At 56.4% G+C, this 19914-nt stretch overlaps 1 protein-coding gene across 2 annotated transcripts in view; it reads left to right on the top strand.

Moving 5' to 3' along the window:
• Positions 1-10795, top strand: part of MGAT5B (alpha-1,6-mannosylglycoprotein 6-beta-N-acetylglucosaminyltransferase B) — a 57369-nt gene extending 46574 nt beyond the window's left edge. For both annotated transcript variants that reach the window (XM_035342553.1, XM_035342552.1), the window contains 6 exons: positions 438-593; positions 1225-1371; positions 2712-2828; positions 8426-8500; positions 8862-9136; positions 10171-10795. In XM_035342553.1, coding sequence (XP_035198444.1) covers positions 438-593; positions 1225-1371; positions 2712-2828; positions 8426-8500; positions 8862-9136; positions 10171-10369 — 969 coding nt within the window. In that variant the 3' untranslated portion in view covers positions 10370-10795. The remainder of the gene's footprint in view (positions 1-437; positions 594-1224; positions 1372-2711; positions 2829-8425; positions 8501-8861; positions 9137-10170) is intronic.
• Positions 10796-19914: the final 9119 nt, after the last annotated feature.

Here is a 19914-nt window from a genome sequence, read left to right as displayed (position 1 = left end):
ATGATGACCCTTTTGATTTTCCAGGTAGTAAAACAGGCTGAGGGATTAAACCCAAGTGAGAACATCCTGGGGACTTGTTAGGTGGAACGAGGCCATTAACAAGCCCTGGCTTTGCAAACCTCCCCCTGCCTCCACTCATCTGTAATTCAGCAGCTCCGGCACTAAAGCTGCCTGCGGACACTGCGGGGAAAGCCAGGCTTGGGGTGCTGGCATTCATGGCATGTTTTGGGCTGCTGGATTCTGGGGATCCCTCCCCTAAATAAGTGTCTTGAGGGATCAGGGGAGGAGGAGGGGGTATGAGTTTTGCCCTTCCTAAAAGGGTTGGGGGTGGCTTTGGTGGTTTGGGTGTTCCAGGTGAGTGGTTTCGGACCTAAATCTCACCCATCCCAGGGGTTTGGGGGGTCAGACCTCCAAATTCTTGCATCACTCCTCCGCAGGGCAAGGAGAGGTTCCTGGCCATCCTCAACAAGTACATGGAGATCCACGGCACGGTGTACTACGAGACGCAGAGGCCGCCGGAGGTGCCGGCCTTCGTGAAGAACCACGGGCTGCTGCCGCAGCATGAGTTCCAGCAGCTGCTGCGGAAGGCAAAGGTGGGCGACCCTCGAGGTCTGCTGCAGCCCCTCGTTAAGCAGGCCTTGAGAAATGAGCTCTAATTAAAGGCGAGGGCGGCGGGGGGAGAGCCCCGTGTCTGCTCGCCTCCCAGGCTCGCTGTCAGCTGGGCTAATTACCCAGGAGCGGAGCAGAGCACCTAATTTCAACTCAAGACGTGACTGACGAGTTTCTCCTCCTCGCAGACGGAGTGCAAAATTTCTTGATTAATTAATTTCTCGCTCGGGCTTTTTTTTTTCTTCTTCTTCCCGTCGCCTTGGTAAAAAGAAATGGTGAGGTGCAGGGTGCTGGCACAGTGCCCCTGGGTCCCCAGCGTCTCTCCATGCAGGACCCATGGTGGTTGCAGCCACTGTGGGTGATCTCTGAGGCTCCCATTGATGAGAACGCCCCGTTGTCTTGTACCAGTGGGCTGGGAGCCACAGAGCATCCATCTGACCACGAGGGGAGTTTTTAACACCTTTAAGCTACGGGGTGTTGAACCACATGGCGCTACTGTAGTGGCTCAGTAGCAGCACGGGATGCTGGTGGGTTATTCAGGAGCCTTTCCATGGGGCTGGCGTGCCAGAGACCAGGGCAGCTCTAGCTCACATCGCCCGGGTTTGCTCCTTGCAGCTCTTCATCGGCTTTGGGTTCCCCTACGAGGGCCCTGCCCCGCTGGAGGCGATCGCCAACGGCTGCGTGTTCCTGCAGGCGCGCTTCAACCCCCCGCACAGCTCCCTCAACCACGAGTTCTTCCGCGGGAAGCCGACGTCGAGAGAGGCAAGTGTGCGGCATCGTGTTCAGCCAGACCAGGGGAAAAATGGTGCTAAACTGATTTTTTTTTGGAGAGGTTTCCTCCGAACCCTCAGGTGCGGAAGTATTCAGAGTGTTTGGGTGGAAGGGGCCATGCTGAGGGCTGCAAAGGAGAGTGTGGTGTGGGAGATGCTTGCATACCCCCAAACCCTGTGCCAGTTCCCTTCTGATCAGGGCAGATCCACGCACAGCTCTCCTGGACAGGGTCTGGTGCTCCTCTGCAGCCTGAGCCCAGCGACTCCCCCTTGGTTCTGCAAAATGAGAAGGATGCCGGGACCTCAGCATTGCTGCAGGGGGACGCAATCCCTCCCGGGCTTGCCTGTCGCTGGGAATTTAATCTGAGCGAAGCAGGAACTCTTTAAAAGTTAAAGGCTTGAGAAAATTGCCTCTTTCATTATTAATGAAGTGGATAATGCAGCGCTCGCTCCCCGCGCTCAGCCTAGCAGTGGCTGCCGTGTGCCCGGCGGCTGGGCCACTCTGTCCCCAATCGTGCCTGTCCCCACTGGCTGCCAGGGCTGTGAAATGCCCCAGGGTGGTCACACAGGAGGGGAAGGAGGTCAGGCAATCTGCTGGGGAAAAAAAGGGAAGGGAAAGCAAGCTGGGGAAGAAACTGAGGAGTGTGCGTGGCTCTCTTCCTCCTCCTGGCAGGTTTTCCTGCTCTGTGATGCTCCCCAGACCAGCTCAGCATCCTCTCTCTTCCTGTCCCACATGGAGATCTGGGGCTCTGGCTGCCTTTCAGCAACGTGGGGCTGGAAAGGCAGTGTCAGAGGTTTAAATAAAAGAGGCAAGTTCCCCAAAAATTGCCTGGTGAGGGAGAGGTGGGTGGCGGTGGGGTACCAATGAGTGGCTTCCTGCAGCATTGGGGCAAAGCAGCTGCCAGCACTGCCTTCTGGTGCCAGCCTTTGATGGGGATGGGTTTTGTCTCTGTCATGTTTCTGGAGCTGGCAAACCTGAGAGATGTGTCTGTTTTGCCCCTCCACTCCCACAAATGTCTCAGGTCAAGGTTAGGTTTTACCCGAGTTGTAGGGATGGGGACATTCGAAGCTGCTCGGCACTTTTGGCACTGATGGGAATGAGGCATCCCAACCCAGCGGGAATTTTAGGGCATCAGCCTAACGCTGGGGAGCAGCTGGGCTCGGAGGAACTGCTCTCTTCCCGGCACATCTCCATGTGCAGAGGCTTAAAACCAGACGCGGCTGAGCCGGCGGCAGCCTGCTCCTCTCTGCTGGTGTGGCTGCGGGTGCTAGACAGCAGCGCTGCTTCTGGCAGGGACTGCACAAAAACCAGCTCACGTTGCTGCGTTGCAGGTGTCCTCCCAGCACCCATATGCCGAGGACTTCATTGGGAAGCCCCACGTGTGGACTGTCGACTACAATAACTCCGAGGAGTTCGAAGCTGCTATCAAAGCAATCATGAGGACCCAGGTGAGGCTCGGAGAAAGGGCTGGGGCGATCACCGATGGTTTGCAGGACTTAGAGCAGCGGTGCTGCTGGTGGCTGGCTCTCCCTTTCGAGCATGAGGTGCTTTTCCCTCCTGGCTTCCCCTCTGGGATTATTTGCACGTGCAAGGCAGCAGCCCTGACCTCCTGCAGCCTGCTCCTTCTGCGGCTGCCGGGCAGCTCACGGTGCTGCTCACCTTGGTGCGGGTCAGATGGAGCAAGGCAGTGCTGGGGTGAGGGAGATGGGGTTTGGGACCAGGAGGTGGCTGGAGATGCACGGCAGTGGTGGTACCTGGCATCAAGCAGGGAAACTTGGAGAGCATCTCCCTGGGAGCTGCAGCCCTCTGTGCCTGCCGTTCCCCCATTTAGCTCTTTGTTGGGACCAAGCAGATCGATAGGAACAGCCCCAGGATTGGCCTCTGTAAAGGACGAAGGGCAGGAAAGAGAGAGGGGCGTGCAGGGGGTCCTGCAGGAAGGCAGAGCGCCCACTGCAGCGGCGCTGAACCACACTGCTGCAAATATTTGCCTCCCGTGCTGGGGCCCTTCCAGCACCGAGCCTTTCCAAATTCGTAAAGTTGGTTTTCCAGGAGGGGGAGAAGTGTTGGTCTGTCCCCTTGTGATAGCGATGTGCTGCTGAGATGCGGCTGGGCTTTGGGGCTCACGGGGTGGGATTTCAGAGGGTGCTGGGGGTGATGCTGGCCAGGGGGTGACCGCAGGCTTTGCAGGTCCCCAGTTTGTTGGCGAGGTCACCAACAGAAACGGGCGTCTTTGCTCCTCCTGGTGTAACACAAAGCAGACACAGACGTGCTGGTAGAAACCCAGCCTCTTGATCTTACCAGGCTGAAACACAGCAAAGGTCCGTGTCATCGCTGCCTGTCCCTGCACGAGAGGCACCAGTGCCTGTACCAGCCTGGGGACCTCGGCCAGCTGACAGTCACTGCCCAGCTCTGTCACCTCGTCACTGCAGCCGCTGGTGACCGTCACGGCTCTTCATCTCCCTCATTTTCCCTAAGAGTCTGCAAAGAACGAACAAAACCGACTTAGGAAAACATTTTGTCTTTTTGCGCATGCATTACGGGATCTTGATTAAAATGAAATTAAAAATAATTCCATCCTTGCTGCCGTGCCGCCAGGCCAGCTGTCGGCGTGCACCAGCGGCAGCGAGCGACCCGGTGCCATCTGCTCCGGGGCGATGCTCCAGGGTGTGCAGGAGAGGGGGAGAGGCGTTGGAGAAATGAAATAGAGGGGTCCAGGGCTGCCCTGCCATCAGGGGCATTAAAAAGGGAGAATCAGCATTAAGTCAGGGGGAAATGCTGGATTTTGGGGTGATCCGGTCCCTGGGCAGCTGTGTCATGATGAAATGCAGATTGAATATGGACTGGGTAATATAGAAGGTTAATGGTAAGCCCAGGGTTTAAAAAGGGAAAAATAAAAAAGGGATTTTAGGAAGTTCTGCCGCAGGCTGATGAGTTCTGTCACTAGTTTTCTTCCGTTCCCACGTCAGCTGTTCATGCAAATGCAGTTGCGGTGCAGTCACAACACATCCTTCCTCCCTCCCTTAATTAACATTCCTTACCTTGCCGAACAGCTGCCGGGAGGCAGGGGAGCACGGAAAACGTGGGCACGAGGCTGGGCCTGACGGGCAGCGTGGGGGTGCTGGGGCCACGGGGTGGGAGCCCGGGGCCGGGCACTGTGTGGGGCTTTCTGTGCCTTCCCCATTACAGTGCGACACCCGCGCTGGAAATAGGGCTTCGCGGCCCTATTAAATTAAATCTTGAAGGGGAGCAGGGACGGAAGCTCAGGCTGCCTCCCAAAACCAAGGAGGTCCTGTCCGCCAAGAAGGGTGCTGGGATAATCCCACAACACACCTCTGCTGGTTTGTGTTTTGGGGTTTTTTTATACGATCTATAAATCCTCCAGAAGCAGAGCAGGGACCAAGCATGAGCAAGTGCTTTGTTATTGTTGTTGTTTTTCTTTCTTTCTTTCGTTTCTTTTTTTTTTTTTTTTTTTTTTTTTTTTTGTTAAATGGAAAGGTCTGCAATGCTAGAGACACTGTCAAGGCAATTAAGTCTAAAATTGACCTACCTCACAGGTTTAAAAGCCCCATTATGGGCTTTGGCTTCAGGAATCCCTTGGTATCTTGTCTTTAAAGTAATGTTTGTTACAGCAGGAAATTAAAACAAATGTCTTAGCGGCAGGAGCGGGCGGTTCAGTGCTGCTGCTCTCAGTCAGGTAGGAGGAACAGTTTTTCCTGGCTCCTTTTCTCCCCAAGGCAAAAACGGGACGTTGTGTCATCCGAATATCTGGCGAATTTGTCTTTTGGAATAATGACCACCAACTTATTATTTTTCACTGGAAATATTTCATTTCAACGTTACCGAAATGAGATGATGTGTTTTGGTTTCCCATCTGCATGGCTTTGTCTGAAAATGCCCCGCTCGTGTATTGAAAGGGAGGCTTAGATCCAAAATGATGCATTTCCCTTTGCCTCCCCAAACAAAACAGATTGCCTGACCTGAACCAATGCATTTTTCTCCTTGATGGGTGGAAACACTGGAAATTGAAATCCGACCTGAAACTGATTTTATTTTTTCCTTTTTTTTTTTTTTTTTTCTTTTTTCCCATCGTGACACTGAAAGATCACTCATCGCACACCTTTGGCTTTGCAGCTTCAAGGCAGGTCTTGGTAAAAATATTTTCCAGAGGTGAAGCTGGGGAAGCTGCGAGGTCTCCTTTGAAGTGCCTCCATAAGAGTCCTCATGTGGGGTGCTGGGACCAGGGGTGCTGGGACCCCTCGAGGGGCTCAGGAGGTGCCGTCAGCAGCAGGGAGGTGGCAGCAGTCCCCAGACAGCGACGCTGCAATCGCCGCGGGCTCCACCTGCCCTGCAAATAGCGGAGTTGAGATGCAGCAGGCATCCTTCTCCGTGAGCCAGCCAAGGTTTGCTGGAAGGAAAAAAAAAATCCGTCTTGCCAGAGGTTTGAACCAGGGCTCGGACGTGGCTCGGGTGTGCGATGCCTCTTTGTACGAGGCAGCACCCGCTGCGGGTGGCCCCTTTGGAGCTCGTCCCACGGTGGATCCCCCATTGCTCCCATCCCCGACCTGGCTGTAAGGAGGACTCAGAGCATGGCAGCCCTAAACCCACCAAACCCATAGAGCAAACCACTGCCCAGGAGGCCGAGGAGAGAGAAAAACATGAGACAAGTTGCCCTCCCGGAGAGGTGATGCCATCCTGGGGCTGGGGGCAAGGAAGGGAGAGGTTTCCATGCGCGGTCATTTCCTCGGCCTTCAGCTTCTTCCCCTGTCAAAACCAGTCCCCGCGCAAGCAATTTAATAGACCCAATATTCTGGTGTAGCGAAGGGAGAAGGCTTCATTATATTAAAGTCAAACATACAGGAATATAATGGAAAATTATACATTTCAGACTATGCTTGAAAGAGTGGCGTATTAAACATCACCGCCAAAATAGCTGGTTAAAGCGTTCCCAGCCTGCTGCTACGTGCCGGCAGACGATTGCATTACTTTTCTCCTTATTTCTCTGGTGACGTTTGGATTTATTTTTTTCCTCTTTTGTTCCCTTTGCACCCAAGGAGGCTTATTCCCTTCTCCAGCTCTGAGATTCCAGAGCGGGACTGTAAAATTCCCAAAGTGCCTTCGCACCTTGCTCTGGCCCTGGGTTCCCCAGCGATGTGTGCAGGGAAGGGTGGCAGAACCCATCCCCACCGGGACCCCTGTGGCCCCCAAACCTCGTGCTGTGGGGTGGGGGTGATGGGGTGACCCCCCCCCCCCCCAGCCCTGCCTGCCTCCATCTCGGAGCATCCCGCAGGGGAGAGCCCGAGCTCCCGGCGCGGGGAGCAGCATTAACGCCGTGGCTGTCAAAGGGAGGCCAAGCCTGTCAGGTTTTAATTAAACAATTATCTTCCCGAAATTGGCATTTTCCTGCAGTTCTGGTGGTGGCAGCGGAATTTTAATGAGCGTGGGTGAGGGGAGGCAGGGACAGTGAGAGCTTTCGGGGTAGCCCTGGGGCGGTGGGCACGCTGTGTGGGGGCTGCATCCCATTGGTCATACCGTGCCCTGCAGGCATGGTGTTTTGGGGGGAAAGAGGCTGTTTTACAGGCTTTATCTGCAAAGCTGCATCCTGAGCAAAGCTCCCCAGCTGTGAGCACAGCGCTGGTGATGCTTTGTAGTTGAGCAGCCCCAGATCTGCACCTGGCAGCCCCAAATCCACTCCAGGCAGCCCCCAGCCCTGCTTGGGCTTCCTGCAGCAGCGCCGTGCTCTGTGAAGGACTCGGCCCCATTTAACTCAACACTGATTCAGAGGCAGGGTCGGTGCCTGCCAAGGTGTCAGCCCCGATTACGCTGCACACCTGTAATGAGACAGAGCAGCTGCGATTTCCAGCCTTGCCAAGATCTCAGGTGGGATATTTGTGGAGGGGAGATGCTTAGAGAGATCTTCTTGGCAGGCTGAGCCTTTTGAGCTCGGCTTTGACAGGTACTTCAAAGGAGACAGCTATTTTGGATGCGCAGAAGTAGGAGAAGCAGTGTTTTCCGGCTGAACTATCTTTGGGGTATTTTTGCTGCTAATCCAGCCTTCGCACGAAGCTCAGCAGAGATGCGCAGGGGAAGGAGGGGGCTCCAGTACCAGCCCCTTCCCGCACCAAACCCCATGGGGGGGTGATAAGGTGACTCCCCCCCAGGGGCTGGGGGTGCTGTGGGGGCCGGGACGCAGAGGGGGGAGCCGATTTCCACACCGGGATGCGAGGGCAGCTCTGGGGGAGGGAGGTGCGATGTGGAAAAGCGAGCGAAGAGCAGCAGCGTTTTGTAACCCACGCTAAAAATACCCCGGAGTGCTGCTGGCTCTGCACAAACAGCAGGACGGGGCTGGGGGAGGCGTTTGCTCCTTCGTGGAGTGAGGACCCATCCCACAGCCCCTCTGTCCCCATGTCCGACACGCCGACCACCAGCATCTCCAGGGCACCGGGGAAATGCCCCTGAAAATGGTGGGGAAACTAAGGTGGAACAAATCTACTGAGCTCCTGGAAACTTTGTTGGGCTGGAGGTGTTCAAGCTTTCATTTGGAAGTGACTTATTGTGTTAAACTGATTTTATTTTGCAGTTTTATTTTACAAACAACACCAAAAAAAAGACAATAGAGCAGGGTGACCTCATTTTAACCAATGTGTGGGTCAAACCCCAATGAATCCTCCACCCTCTTTCTCTCAAACACTTTCTTGCTTGCCAAGTTTTTGCAGCCCTAGGTCTTTGCTGTCGTAGTTTTCATCCAAATTGGATTGAAGATTTCCAAGCTGAGGTCCCAGCCCCAGAGGGGGGCTGATTCCTGTGGTGCCTTTGTGTGGTACTTGCTATTTTTAGGAAAAGGAGATGGATTAATTCAGGAACTGGATGATTTTCTTCTATACCCTTCTGCTCTGGTGGTAGATGGAGGGGCAGGAGTATTACCCACTTGGCAGGGAGCACATTTGTGCTGGATTTCCCCACTGCTCCTGTGCTCTCCGGCCCGGAGACGGCTGGGACGGGCGAGCTTTTCCCTCTTGCTGCAGCGCTCTGCTCTTCCCCTGCACAGGTGGACCCTTACCTGCCTTACGAGTACACCTGCGAGGGGATGCTGGAGCGGATCCACGCCTACATTCAGCACCAGGTGGGCACCATCCCTGTTCTGCTGGGGAAGGGACCCCAGCCCATGGAGGCTCCTGGGGAGGACACCAGGAGCTGGGTGCAGGAGATTTGTCATGAGCCAAGATGCTCGGGGGCTGGCGGAGGGAAGCTGGGGGTGCGGGGATGAGGCAGGGGCAGGACTTTGCTGCTGCAGAGCTTAGGGCAGCACTGGGAGAGGAAGGGCTGGCTGCCACCTTCATCTCCCCAGCAGGAGATGGCATCCACGCGGGCAGGGCAGGAGCCCTCCACCCACAGAGCCACCAGCAGCCTGAGCGTCCTGCCATGCCCCCATCCCCACCCTTTCCCTTTCCCTTTGGGCACTGACCTGTTGCCTTCCCTCCTAGGATTTCTGCACCACGACGTCTCCTCCTCCGCCTCCCAGGGCCAAGAGCCCTGCTATGCAAAGCCCCCCGAGCGTGCTGGCCCTGTCCCCCAACGCCACCCACCTGGTGTGGTCCCCCAGCGCCAGCCGGGACCCCCGTGCCTGGCCGCCGGTGGACTCGCTGCAGGTGTGGGTGTCGGACACGCGGCACGCCTGCACCGAGACGTGCCGGCGGCGCGGGCTGGTCTGCGAGCCCACCTTCTTCAGGTTCCTCAACAAGAAGGAGGTGTTCCTCCAGTAAGTCGTGTTCTCCTCCTCGGCATGGTGGTGACGCCCTGGGGGGGCTGCCGGAGATGCTCCCCCGTTCCCCAGGGCTGGCTGCTTTGTCCTGCACCCCCAGCGCCCGTTGTCCCCATGTCGTCCCCCCTAAAACCCCCAAAGCTGAACGGTTTTATCCTTCCCAAAGCAGCACTGGCACTTCCAGGCATGGCACCATCCCTCTCCCACCCCGCTTCTCTCCGCCTGCCACGCGCTCTCTCCCTTTCAGTCTTTTTTTTACGTCTTTCTCCATAAAACTGCCTTTTGAACACACAGCAGTGAAGTTTTAATAGAGTATAAATCTGCCACCGGGCTCCGTGCTGCTCCGTGGACAATTAAGATGCGAGTATTACCATTTCCGTCACGCCGGCCAGGCAGCCAATTTGAGTCCTGGTGACAGTTTTATATGATGAATTAAGCCAGGGCGTGCGTTTCGCTCCGTGCCACGGTGCCTGGAGCCCTGGGGGAGCCGTGGGTGGGCTCAGGGGGCTGGAGGGGAGCGGAGCAGGGGCAGCTCCGGTGCTGGAGCTCCCACAGACGTGAGCCTGGAGCAGGGCAAATCTGGGGTCCTGCTGCTCCTTGGATTCCTGTCCTCATTTTGCTGCTCCGGGCTAGCAGGGGACACCAGGGCATGCATTTGACTCGGGTGTGCTCCCAGGGGACAGTGCCTGCAGGTTGCAGGTGGCCCCCTTGGTCCAGAGGGTATGTAAGGGGTTTTAGTGGGATTTTGCCCATGATTTCCCGAGTCTTCCACGAGGTTTGGGGCGGTCCTCGGGTTGCACAGTTCAGTTTTGTGGTGTTTTCTGCTAGTGGCTGGCATCCATGTCAAGGCAAAGGGTGCCAAGCATCGTGCTCACGGTTCCTGCAGCCAGCAAAGAGCCCACATCTCACCCAGGGAACACCCCAGGGAGGATGGATAGAGAATTAAAGACCCCATAGCAAAGCGCCAGGCAGCCTCCCCACCCGGAGAGTGGGGACCAAAGCCGACCCATGTCTTTTATCTTCGTTCCCAGGCTCAGCATCACCTGCGACAGCACGGAGTACGAGATGAACCATCTCTACCCGGCGGTGGCCGAGAACGTCCACGAGTGCTACCTCCAGAAGGAGCCGCTGCTCTTCAGCTGCGCCGGCCACAACTCCAAGTACCGGCGCCTCTGCCCCTGCCGCGACTACCGCGAAGGACAAGTGGCTCTGTGCAGGGACTGCGTGTGACTCGGCCACGTGCTGCAGCCGGGGGCTTGGTCTCAAAGCTTCTGCAACAGCCGGGCAGCAGGATGGATCCCTCCCGGCGGGACGCGCGCTGAGCCGGGGGTGCCAGGCTCTCGTGGGTTGTTTCGTCCTGCAGCCAGCTGTGAATGACCGTGTCCTGACATTTGGTTTCGTTTTCTTCTCGAGGCGCATCGCCCGTCCGCATCCGAACCCACCCGGACCGTGTTGGGGCTGGGGCAGGGTGGCAGAAAAGGGGGGGGGGGGGGGGGGGGGGCCACCCTTCCCCTCTTCTGGTGATGGGGGTGAGCCACCAGCAGACTGCAGTTTCAGGGTTTTCATCCTCTTGAAGCATCCGAGGTCGTTTTATTTATTTATTTTTTAACCACTCCCTCCCTGACAAGTGGTAAATTAAAGGGGAAACAACACCCAGCCCTTCTGCGAGGAGTTATTGGGCTGCTTGGGGGGGGGGGGGGCTGCAGGGGGCTGCCGGTGCCCACCTTGGCCGGGGAGGACAGAGCCTGAGGATGGGGGCTGTGTTGGGTGGGTTCAAGGAGGGCTGAGCCCGTGATGCCCCCCTAAGAATCGAGGCTGGGGCTGGGGAGGGCAGCCCTGTGGGGGGCTCTGTGGAGGATGCTGCTCTCAGGGGTCCCTCCTTGGTGCCGCTCTCCACCTTGCCAGGGTGCACATGGTTCATCCCTCCAGGGACCGCTGCACCCCAGCCCATGGGGGCACAGCTCCCCATTTGCTCTTTGTTTGAGCAGGGCAGGAAGGAAGAGGTGCTGCAGCTGCTGGGATGAAATATTGGCACGGGCTGAAGCTGGGGGAGGTGTAAGAGCAGCACTGTGCCTGCAGCCCCAAACGCTGCAGCCCCAGGCAGCTGCAGGAGGAGGTGAGCTCCGGGCAAAGATCTTCCAAGTGGCATCTTCGCTTCTTTAACTTCTCCTCGTGCTTGTCATCAGCCTCACTTCAGAGGTGAGCTCAGTGCTGCTTCTGTTCCTCTCCTGGCTGCCCTCTTGCTGGCTTAGCGCTGGCTGCGGAGCCCGGTGTGTTTTTGTAGGGTTGCTCACCAGAGGGAGGTGCGTGTCTGGTGCTGCGGGGTTGGTGCTCAGCCCTCATTCTGCTCAGAAGTGCTGGAGAGGGAGGCTTTGACATCCCACGAAAAACTCACTCCCAGCCTTTCCCTGCGTGGAAGAACTCCTGTCCCAGGCGGAGAGCTGGGCTGTGGTGATACTGGGGAGCATTGTCCCCTCCTGGCTCAAGGTGACTGCTGGAACCAGCAGGATGAGTGCGAGCCCCGTTTTGGCACAACGCTGCTCTCGCCACCCCCGTTCCAGCCCGGGCAGGGGGCACCATGCCGTGCTTGTTAACCTGGGCGAGGTGAAAGCTGGCGCCGTCGCCGTTATCCTGGAGCAATTTGTCACCTTCAGCACGAAATTGCACAGGCAGCCTCCAGCCAGCCGGTGACGCCGACAAGGGAAAGGATTGATTAAGTAATTTTTGTGTCTTGCGGCAAGCGTGTGTATAAATAAAAGCAGAGAGAGGCTCTCCCCGCAGAGCTGAGCAATCCTTTGTGCCTTTCCGTGGCACCTCTCATCCAGGGCTCAAGGCAGCACCTTGCAAACGCCCCCAGGCTATCGCCCAGGCTGCTGCTTGGCAAGCAGGCGGTGATGGTGATCCAGCTCCCAGCGCTGCAAGGACCAAATAGGACCTGATTTATGGGGACCCAAGGGAGATTTAGAGGTCTGGATCCCAAACCTGGCTCGGGACAGCTCTTGTTGCACGGCAGCTCCCAGGGCAGCCGTGCTTTTCTGCTCAGCCGCTTTTAAAGCAGCCTTCACCTCTTGGCAGCTGGGCGCCTGCCTGGTGCTGCACAGCCCCAATTACCCGCTGTCAGCACCGTTTTCTCCGAGCTGAAATAAAAGGAGGCTCGCTCACCTCAGCCGCTGTCACGGTAAATAACGACCTGCCAGGGACCTGCGGGGATCTGGGGCCAGCATCTACATCTGGGTGATGGTCTCGGTGATGCTCCGCTGCTATCCATCAGCCCCGCCGGCTGTCACCCATCCCTGGTGCCACCCTGGGGGTGGATGCTGCTTGGGGAAAAGCCCTTTTTTTTTTTTTTTTTTTTTTTTTTTTGGTAGTCGAGCTGGCTGGAAAAAGGGGCTGCATCACCCCAAAGTGCTGCTGTACTTTGCCCACTGGGGTTTCTGGCCCTGGCTGTGCCCAAGCCATCACTGCAGCATCCCGCAGCCCTCCAGCGCTCTCCCCTCTCTCCCCGTCAGGACACATTTCCACCTGGGTGGGAGACCTGAGCCTGACCCAGGCGTTGACTTCACATTTTATCAAGCAGGAACACAGAAGAGATCTAAAGGGAAGCTGAAGCGCTGCCGTATGAAAGGGATTGTAATTACCACAGCTAATTACGAAGAATAAATCCCCAGTAGGAGGGGTGTGGGGGGGTGGGGTTAGGGTGAAGAGAAACTGTTGAAACCGTGAATAAAATCAAACAATTAAAAATGACGTGAGGAAATGAGGGCTGCTCACCCGGCTGCTGGTGGACAGGGCTGTTCGGCTGAAACCTGGAGCAGGCACAGCGGGGTCTGAGTTACACTGGGACCCAATTCCCCACCCAGCTGCAGGTGCCTGGCCCTATACAGCAGACTGCTGGGGTTCAGTGAGAGATTTGGGTTTCACAGTGATAATTTTTGGGGATGAAGCGGGCGGTGCCTGCCCTGGTGTCCCCAAGCAGCGTCCCGCAGGGCTGCGGACTGGGTGCCTCTCCCTCCCAGCCCCACGTCCTGCCGATGCTCGGCCGCACGGAGCAGCTGTCTGGGCTGTAAATCACCCGGGGACGGAGGTAATAGGGCTGCTCCGCTCTTATCTGGGGCTTTATTAGGAAATCGTTAAGCGGCTTTTCCCTCCCAATCCCCTGCTTATCAGCAGCCCGAGTAAAATGGCAAATTGCATCCCGGTGTGGACAGTCCGGGGAAGAGAAGCCCATTTATTTCCCCTTACGGGTTTATCGCTAGATCAAGAAGCTGCTGAAGATGTAAGCACCGTTGTTTATTTCCCCAGGTGATGGATCTAGCTGCCACACGGCTCCGTTAACCACAGCATGGTGTCTGACAGGGATGTCTAATGGACCTGCGGTCCGGACCGCTGGCTCGTGTATCTCAAGGTCTTGCTTTAATTGAGTCCTGTCTCCCCGGTGTCATGCCTTTTTTTTTAATTATTATTATTATTTTTTGCTTTTTGCGATTTTCCCCCCTCCTTTAGAAGGCCTTCCCAAAATAAACTCATGTATTTAATCTCCTGTCTCTTTCCCTCATCTCTTGCTCCTTTTGGCAAACCCAGAGCCATAAAGAAAGTTAACAAATTGAAAATCTGTCCTCAGCCTTTCCGAGTGAAAAGAGCAGTGAAATCTTTTGCCTTTTTTCTTTTTCCTTTTTTTTTTTTTTTTCTTTTTTCTTTTTTCTTCCTCTGGAAGAAAGAATTTGGGGAGGGGGCGAAAACCCCTTTTGAAGCCGCCGGACTGAGTGTTCCCTTTCTTATCAGATCAAGCAATAATTCCCAGTGACACCTATTGTGGCTTGTTAATGGAAAGCCATTAAAACTCCAGCTCAATACTTTCTCAGGAGAGATAGGGACTGTTCAATACCCATCCCCAGGCAGGCAAAGAAATACCAAGGACCCGCTGACAGCGGCGAGCAGAAGTGCTGAGGCTGCAGCTTCTGCCACCAGCACCTGCGGGGGGGCTGGAGCATCCCCAGCCTGGGCACCGCTGCAGTCTGGCACCCCGATTTTCTGGAAAGGAGGTAAAAATAAAGTTTAGGAGGATGGGGAGAGCTGGAGGAGGATTTGGGAAGGGTTAGGTGTTTCTGTGGGGTGTGATCCCATGTCATGGCCATGCAGTGCAGGTGCCACCGCTGCCTGCAAGGGTGGACAAAATGCGGTGATGATGCCCCCGCTGCCAAGTGCTGGCTTTGGGAAGCCAGGAGAAAAGGGGCTCGAAGCATTCTGCCCCTGTCCTGATGGAGGAAGGCAGCCGGGATCTGAGCCCCATCTCCCCGCAGAGCCGCCGCCAGCCTCTTCCTCTCCATCCCCTTGGGACCTCACCGCCACTGCGCCAGCGCCTCTCACGTCTCACGTCCAGCTCCTGGTGGAGGCCAGAATGAAACAGCGGCTTATTTTTAGCCTGTGCTTGTTTAAGGAGAGCCACCAGACCTATCAGCCTTTCTATAAATACAAGCCTGAAGACAGGAAATAACAATCTGCCCTGATTTGGTTCCTTTCATCCGAGGATTCAAAGCATCCGACGGCATCTCTGAGAAATGAGTGAAGGCTTCGCAACTTGCATGAAAATACAACTATTTGGTTATTTTGCTGAGCTTTGCACTGCAGCCCCTCACTCGCCAGGCCTGATTTGTTCCTAAATTCCCCCAGTTTCATGTCCTCAAGCTCCCTCAAAGGCATTTCTTAGCAAGTTGGCCCGGGAGCGGGCGGTGTTCCTGCAGCTCGCCACGGGGCGCAGCTGGCTCGGTGTCGTCGAGCGTGGGGGGTTTGTTTATTTAATCAATTAATTGAATTAATTAATTTTCATGAGAGTGTGGAGAAAAATAATAGGAACTGCCAGCAGCGCTGATGGCTGTCATGCTGGGCGCGGGGCGGTGGGAGCAGCTGCCTGATCTGCCACCTTGGTTTTATTTTTGCAAACCTGGCCCCCTCCACTTACAGGAGGAAAAAAAAAAAGAGCAGCTGCTGGGGGCTAACCGAGGAGCCCCGCGGGTGGCCCTGCTCTTGGCAGTCTTGGTGTCCTTATGGCAGGGGAGGTGACCCCTCTTCCCTCCCAGCTGTGGCTCTGGACTGGGCTGGGGAGCAAACCCTCCATAAAAGAAATGTGGGAGGCAACGCATTTCCACACTTAATTGACTCCACAGATTAATCCCAATTAAAAGCTGTAATTGGGATTACAGTGGTTAATCAACTTTCCACCCCGAGCAACAGCCGCGCTATCTCCGTTAGCTTCATTAGGAGAGCTGGGGACGTGGAGTTACACAGCCGCCGAGCACGGGCAGCGCCGGGCACAGCCCCAGCGGAGCGGGGATCCCAAAAGGGTCCCCCCGAGGTCTGGTCCCCCCGAGGTGCTGCTCCCGGGGTGGTGGCGGGCAGCGGGTGGCAGCCAGGGCTGCACCGTCAGCTCTTTTCCTGACATTTTTCTGACACGCTCTTTCTGAGCACATTAATTAAGCAGCGTCCTCCAGTGATGGTTTGTCTCCGTGGGACTGAGGAGCACGCTTCCCCTCCTTCTCTGCCCTTCCCTGTTTTTGGGCTCTGGACCCCTCCAGACCCCACAGGTAGCTCAGGACCAAGCCCAGACCTGGCTCCAAAAGTGCCTTGGGTGAAAGAGGAGAGGGAACACCCCAAAAGTGAAAGATGCTGCTGGTGCCCTGGGGAAGAGCACACGGTTTGCCTTCAGGAGAGGCTGTGAATGTTTTCCCCAAGGGCTGACCCCACAAGATGAGTTGGGTGCCCGTGCCCAGGGCATATCAAAGCAGACTGGGCAAAGCTCTGTTAAATACCCCAAAGATCCCAAACAGTGCCCTGAATTGTTACCACCAATATTTAGCAGCCCGACAAATCCAGGCTGATGCTCCCTACTCCACGGCTCAGCTTTATCCGAAGCTGCAGAGGTCTGTGCCGTGGATCTCGTGGGTGATGTGAAATCAAAGCGTGTTTGGTGCGATGCTCTTTGCCATCCACCAGCCGCCCCAAACACAGCCAGAGCCCGGTGCTGCTTCACCTCAGCTCCTGCCATCCCACCGGGGCTCTGCTCTCCTTGATGTGATTTCGGCTGGTGTTTAGGAAAACACTATAATAAGCGCCGCTGAACGGGCAAATAAAAACTCGAGGACCCCGGTGGTATTTTTAGTCCCCTATCGGTGACTAGCTCGAAATCCTCCACGGCACTGTGAAATAAAATTAATCTGCATCTGCCATGCATCATTTTTACAAAGCTTGCCTCCTCCTGCAACCGGAGGGATGCTTTAAAAAGCAGCTCCGTTCAGGCTGAGGAGAGCCAAGTACCTGGCAGGCATCCGCAGCCACAGCTCCAGCTGCCAGCAGCAGGAAGCCACCAGGGATGGGTGTGAGGGGGTGGCAGAAAGAAGAAAAAATGATGTTTTCTCCCGATGAGTTAGGAGAGAGTACCCCATGCTCTCAGCAGGCAGGCGCCCTGCATCCTGTAGCCAGACGCTGCCCGTGCAGGGAAGGCACTGGTTGTACTGGTTTTGCTCACTGGGCAGAGCTGCTGGGGGACCTGGGGGGTGGTCACAAACTAAGGGGAGCTGCCATAGGAACCCCTGGGAACTCCCCAGCACTGAGGATGGGGAGGGAAAAACCTTATTGCCATGGAAACCGATGAGCCAGCTGAGCTGCCATGGAAACGTGTTGGGGACTCAGGGACCATCCTGCTGGGGCTGGACTGGTGCAGTGGGGATGGTGCTGGGCCATGGGGCATGGGATGGGATGGGAGGTGGGTGCTGCAGAGCAGGGCTGAGCCCTCACTGCATCCACCAAGATGGGGTAATTGGGGCTGGGGGGGCGCAAACTGGAGTATAGCATACCCCTAACTGGGGGGCTGAGCATCCCAAACTGGAGCGGTGTGCACTGGTGGGGGAAAGGTCTGATGGATGCTCCTGGGCCAAGCGGCTTGCTGATGCTCAGGACTGCAAACGGTGCAGAAACGTGAGCCTTGAAGTGGCCGAGGCTGGAAATGCAGCTGCCTCCAGGGAGAAATCACACGGAGACAGGGAGGGAACAGCAGGGCCAGGCAGGGGCCAGCGGGGCCGGCAGGAGGGGCTGGGGGTGCCCTTGGCTTGGCAGCGGTGTCGCGACGTGGATCGCACTGAACAGCTCTTCCTCCCCACCCAGCGCCCATAAAGCACCTCCTGTTTGGGTTCTGTGGTTGTTTGGCTTCCCAAAATAGTCACAAAAGAACTCGGACAAAACAAGGGAGGTCAAATCCTCTCCTTTGCAAGGGGAGGTGTCCTCAGTGGGACGCCCTGGGACACCCCGGGATGCCTCTGTGCGGGTCCAGGTGGGCACACGGGGCTCTGCCCACTGCTGTGCCAACATCTTCAGCTGCTGGTTGTCCGCACGGAGCTTCCCTGGGGACAGGTAACACCAGGGATGGGACATCCCCATCGGGCTGCAGGGCTGGGGATGCTCTGGCTCCACATCCTGAGCCTGTTATGGGATAAAGCAATGGGGCAGGGATAGGAGTGCACAGCTCCTAGGAGGGAGGTGAGGAGGATTCCTCACAGCTATGGCCCTAAAAGCTCCTTTCAGCCCTCACTGCATGTTCCTGGGCTCCCAGCATCGAGGGGCTGAGCCCAGGCACGGTGCAGGTGGGTGGGAGCAGCTGGAGCCTATAAAGGGCTGTTGGGGAACTGGGGCTGTGCTGCTGCAGCTGGGGGCTCTGGGGGAGCCCCAAAGCCTGGCTGTGAGAGGAGGTACGGCGTGGGGTCACCACGGCTGCCTCGGTGAGTTGGTCCTGCAGGGATGTGGGTGGTGCTTTGGGTCCCCCATCCTGGGGTCTGGATCCCAGACACGGCTCAGGACCAGCCCCAAGCTGAGCTGGGCTTGCGGATGGACCCCAGCTTTTGGGGGGCTGTTCCTCCTGTGTCTGTTGGTCCCCAAAACCTGCCCCATGGAGCAGCAATACCACCCGTAGCTGGGCTCTGGCACCAGCAAAGGAGCTCACTTCCCTCCGCGGGGCTGAGCACAGCTCTCGCTCTAACAGCAACCTCGGGATGCCCTTTAATTTTTAATGCTTCAATAAAATGGTAATTACAAACACTGCAGTTTGAGTTTTTAAGTAGAAAGTATTAACTTCCCAGGGTTTAATTATTCAACAAAAATTAATGAAAGCGGGGCTGGATCCTTCTTTTCCTTCGCAGGGCCAGCATCGCTCTCTTGTGGGGACCAGGCAGGGACTTGGGGGATCCAGGCTGGGACCATGATGTGTTGGTGTTCCCTAGGGTGTACTTGGGGAAACTGAGGCATGGTGAGGCTGTGCTGTGTTTTGGGGCCTGTAAGGGCAGTTGGAATTGGGATTTCTCCTGACTCTAATATGCTGTCCTCAAAACCCTCGTGCTGCAGGGATCCTGGTCCATGTGCTCATCAGGACAGCGTGCGGGCTCACCTTTACTTCTGGTTTCCTCTAAAGAGGGTAGAGAGGAAAAGAAGTGAGTGCCAAACCCAGCCCTGTGTCTGTCCCCTGACCTGCTGCCCATCGGTCACCCCTCAGTGCAAGCAGCCCCATTAAAGGGTGGGGGAGATATTTCCAGTGACAGCTTTGCTGGTGGATCTTGCTCTGCTCGGTTTTGGTCTTGCTTTTAATTGGTCTTAAACTTTTAATTGCTTTTAATTTGGTCTGGCTTTGGTGCAGCATGGTGTGGTTCAAAAGCAGCTGTGCTGGGGAATGGGGCTGTTAAGGTCAGGAGTGCTTTCAGGGCTATTTAAAAGCAGCAAAAAAAACAGTCAGCGTTCTGCCAAAAAGTGTGGGTTTGGGCTGGCTGCTGCTCAGCCTGGCCTCGTCTCCCTGTCTGAACGGGATCTGAGCTGGGAAGGTCCGGTCTCTGTATCCTGATGGCTATGGGCTGGGAAAGTGTTGGTGGGTGTAGGGTGGGACAAAGGGGCTTGGAGATGGGGGGAACCACTCAGTTAGGTCATCCGGGTAAGGGCAGGGACATCTCACACCTCTTTCCTCTGCCTGGCCCCACAAAGCCCCTGCCTCACGTGGACAGCAGCCCTATAAAGCAGCCCCTCCTGAGCAGCGCCTGGCGGTGCAGCTGGGTGTCCCTACGGAGCCAGCCTGCAGCGACTGGCGTCTGTGGGGTCTCGGGGAACCAGGAAAAGCAAGTTGTTGCTGTTAATAATAGTTATTCTTAATAACTTCATTAATAAGCAAACCTGTCAGCTCAATTGCCTGCAACAAGGTGGAAAGAAAATAATGCTGGCCAGGGCTCCCTGCAGGATGGGAATATCTGCTCCTGGGGCTCGTCGGGTGAAGGGAAATGTGCTGTGGGGCTGGTGCTGAGCCCTGTGGGGACTGGTGCTCTGCTGATGTGCTCGGGGAGGGAGCAGGGCCTCATCTGCAAGGGAAATTAAATTATCACCGGCTCTGTCTGCTGTCATCCTGCTCCACAGAGCCCGAGGAGCCGTGCGGGGAGGGTCCCGCGGGGTGTGGGTGCCCACGGAGCACCCATGGGGCTGCGATGCTCCTGGTGCAAGTGGGGCTGTCGTGGTCCCCAGAGGGGCTTTGGGCCATCTCCTGGCTGTGGGGTGGGCTTGTACCCCCCAGGCACCCATCACAGCCTTGCCTTGTGCTGTTTGGGCTGCGCTTTGGAGAAATCATGGCAATGGAGCTTGGTGGACGTCTCCTGAAGGAGTGGTGGGGAGGGGGAGGAGATGGTGGTGAATCCTGGGGACACTGCTACTCCTGCTGTGACACTGCCACCCAGATCCACGTCCCCAATGTATTTCCA

The sequence above is a fragment of the Oxyura jamaicensis genome, chromosome 18 (genome assembly GCF_011077185.1).
Source record: "Oxyura jamaicensis isolate SHBP4307 breed ruddy duck chromosome 18, BPBGC_Ojam_1.0, whole genome shotgun sequence".
NCBI lineage: Eukaryota > Metazoa > Chordata > Aves > Anseriformes > Anatidae > Oxyura > Oxyura jamaicensis.
Note: the sequence above shows the minus strand (reverse complement) of the source record. Positions and strands in the feature narration are given on the sequence as shown.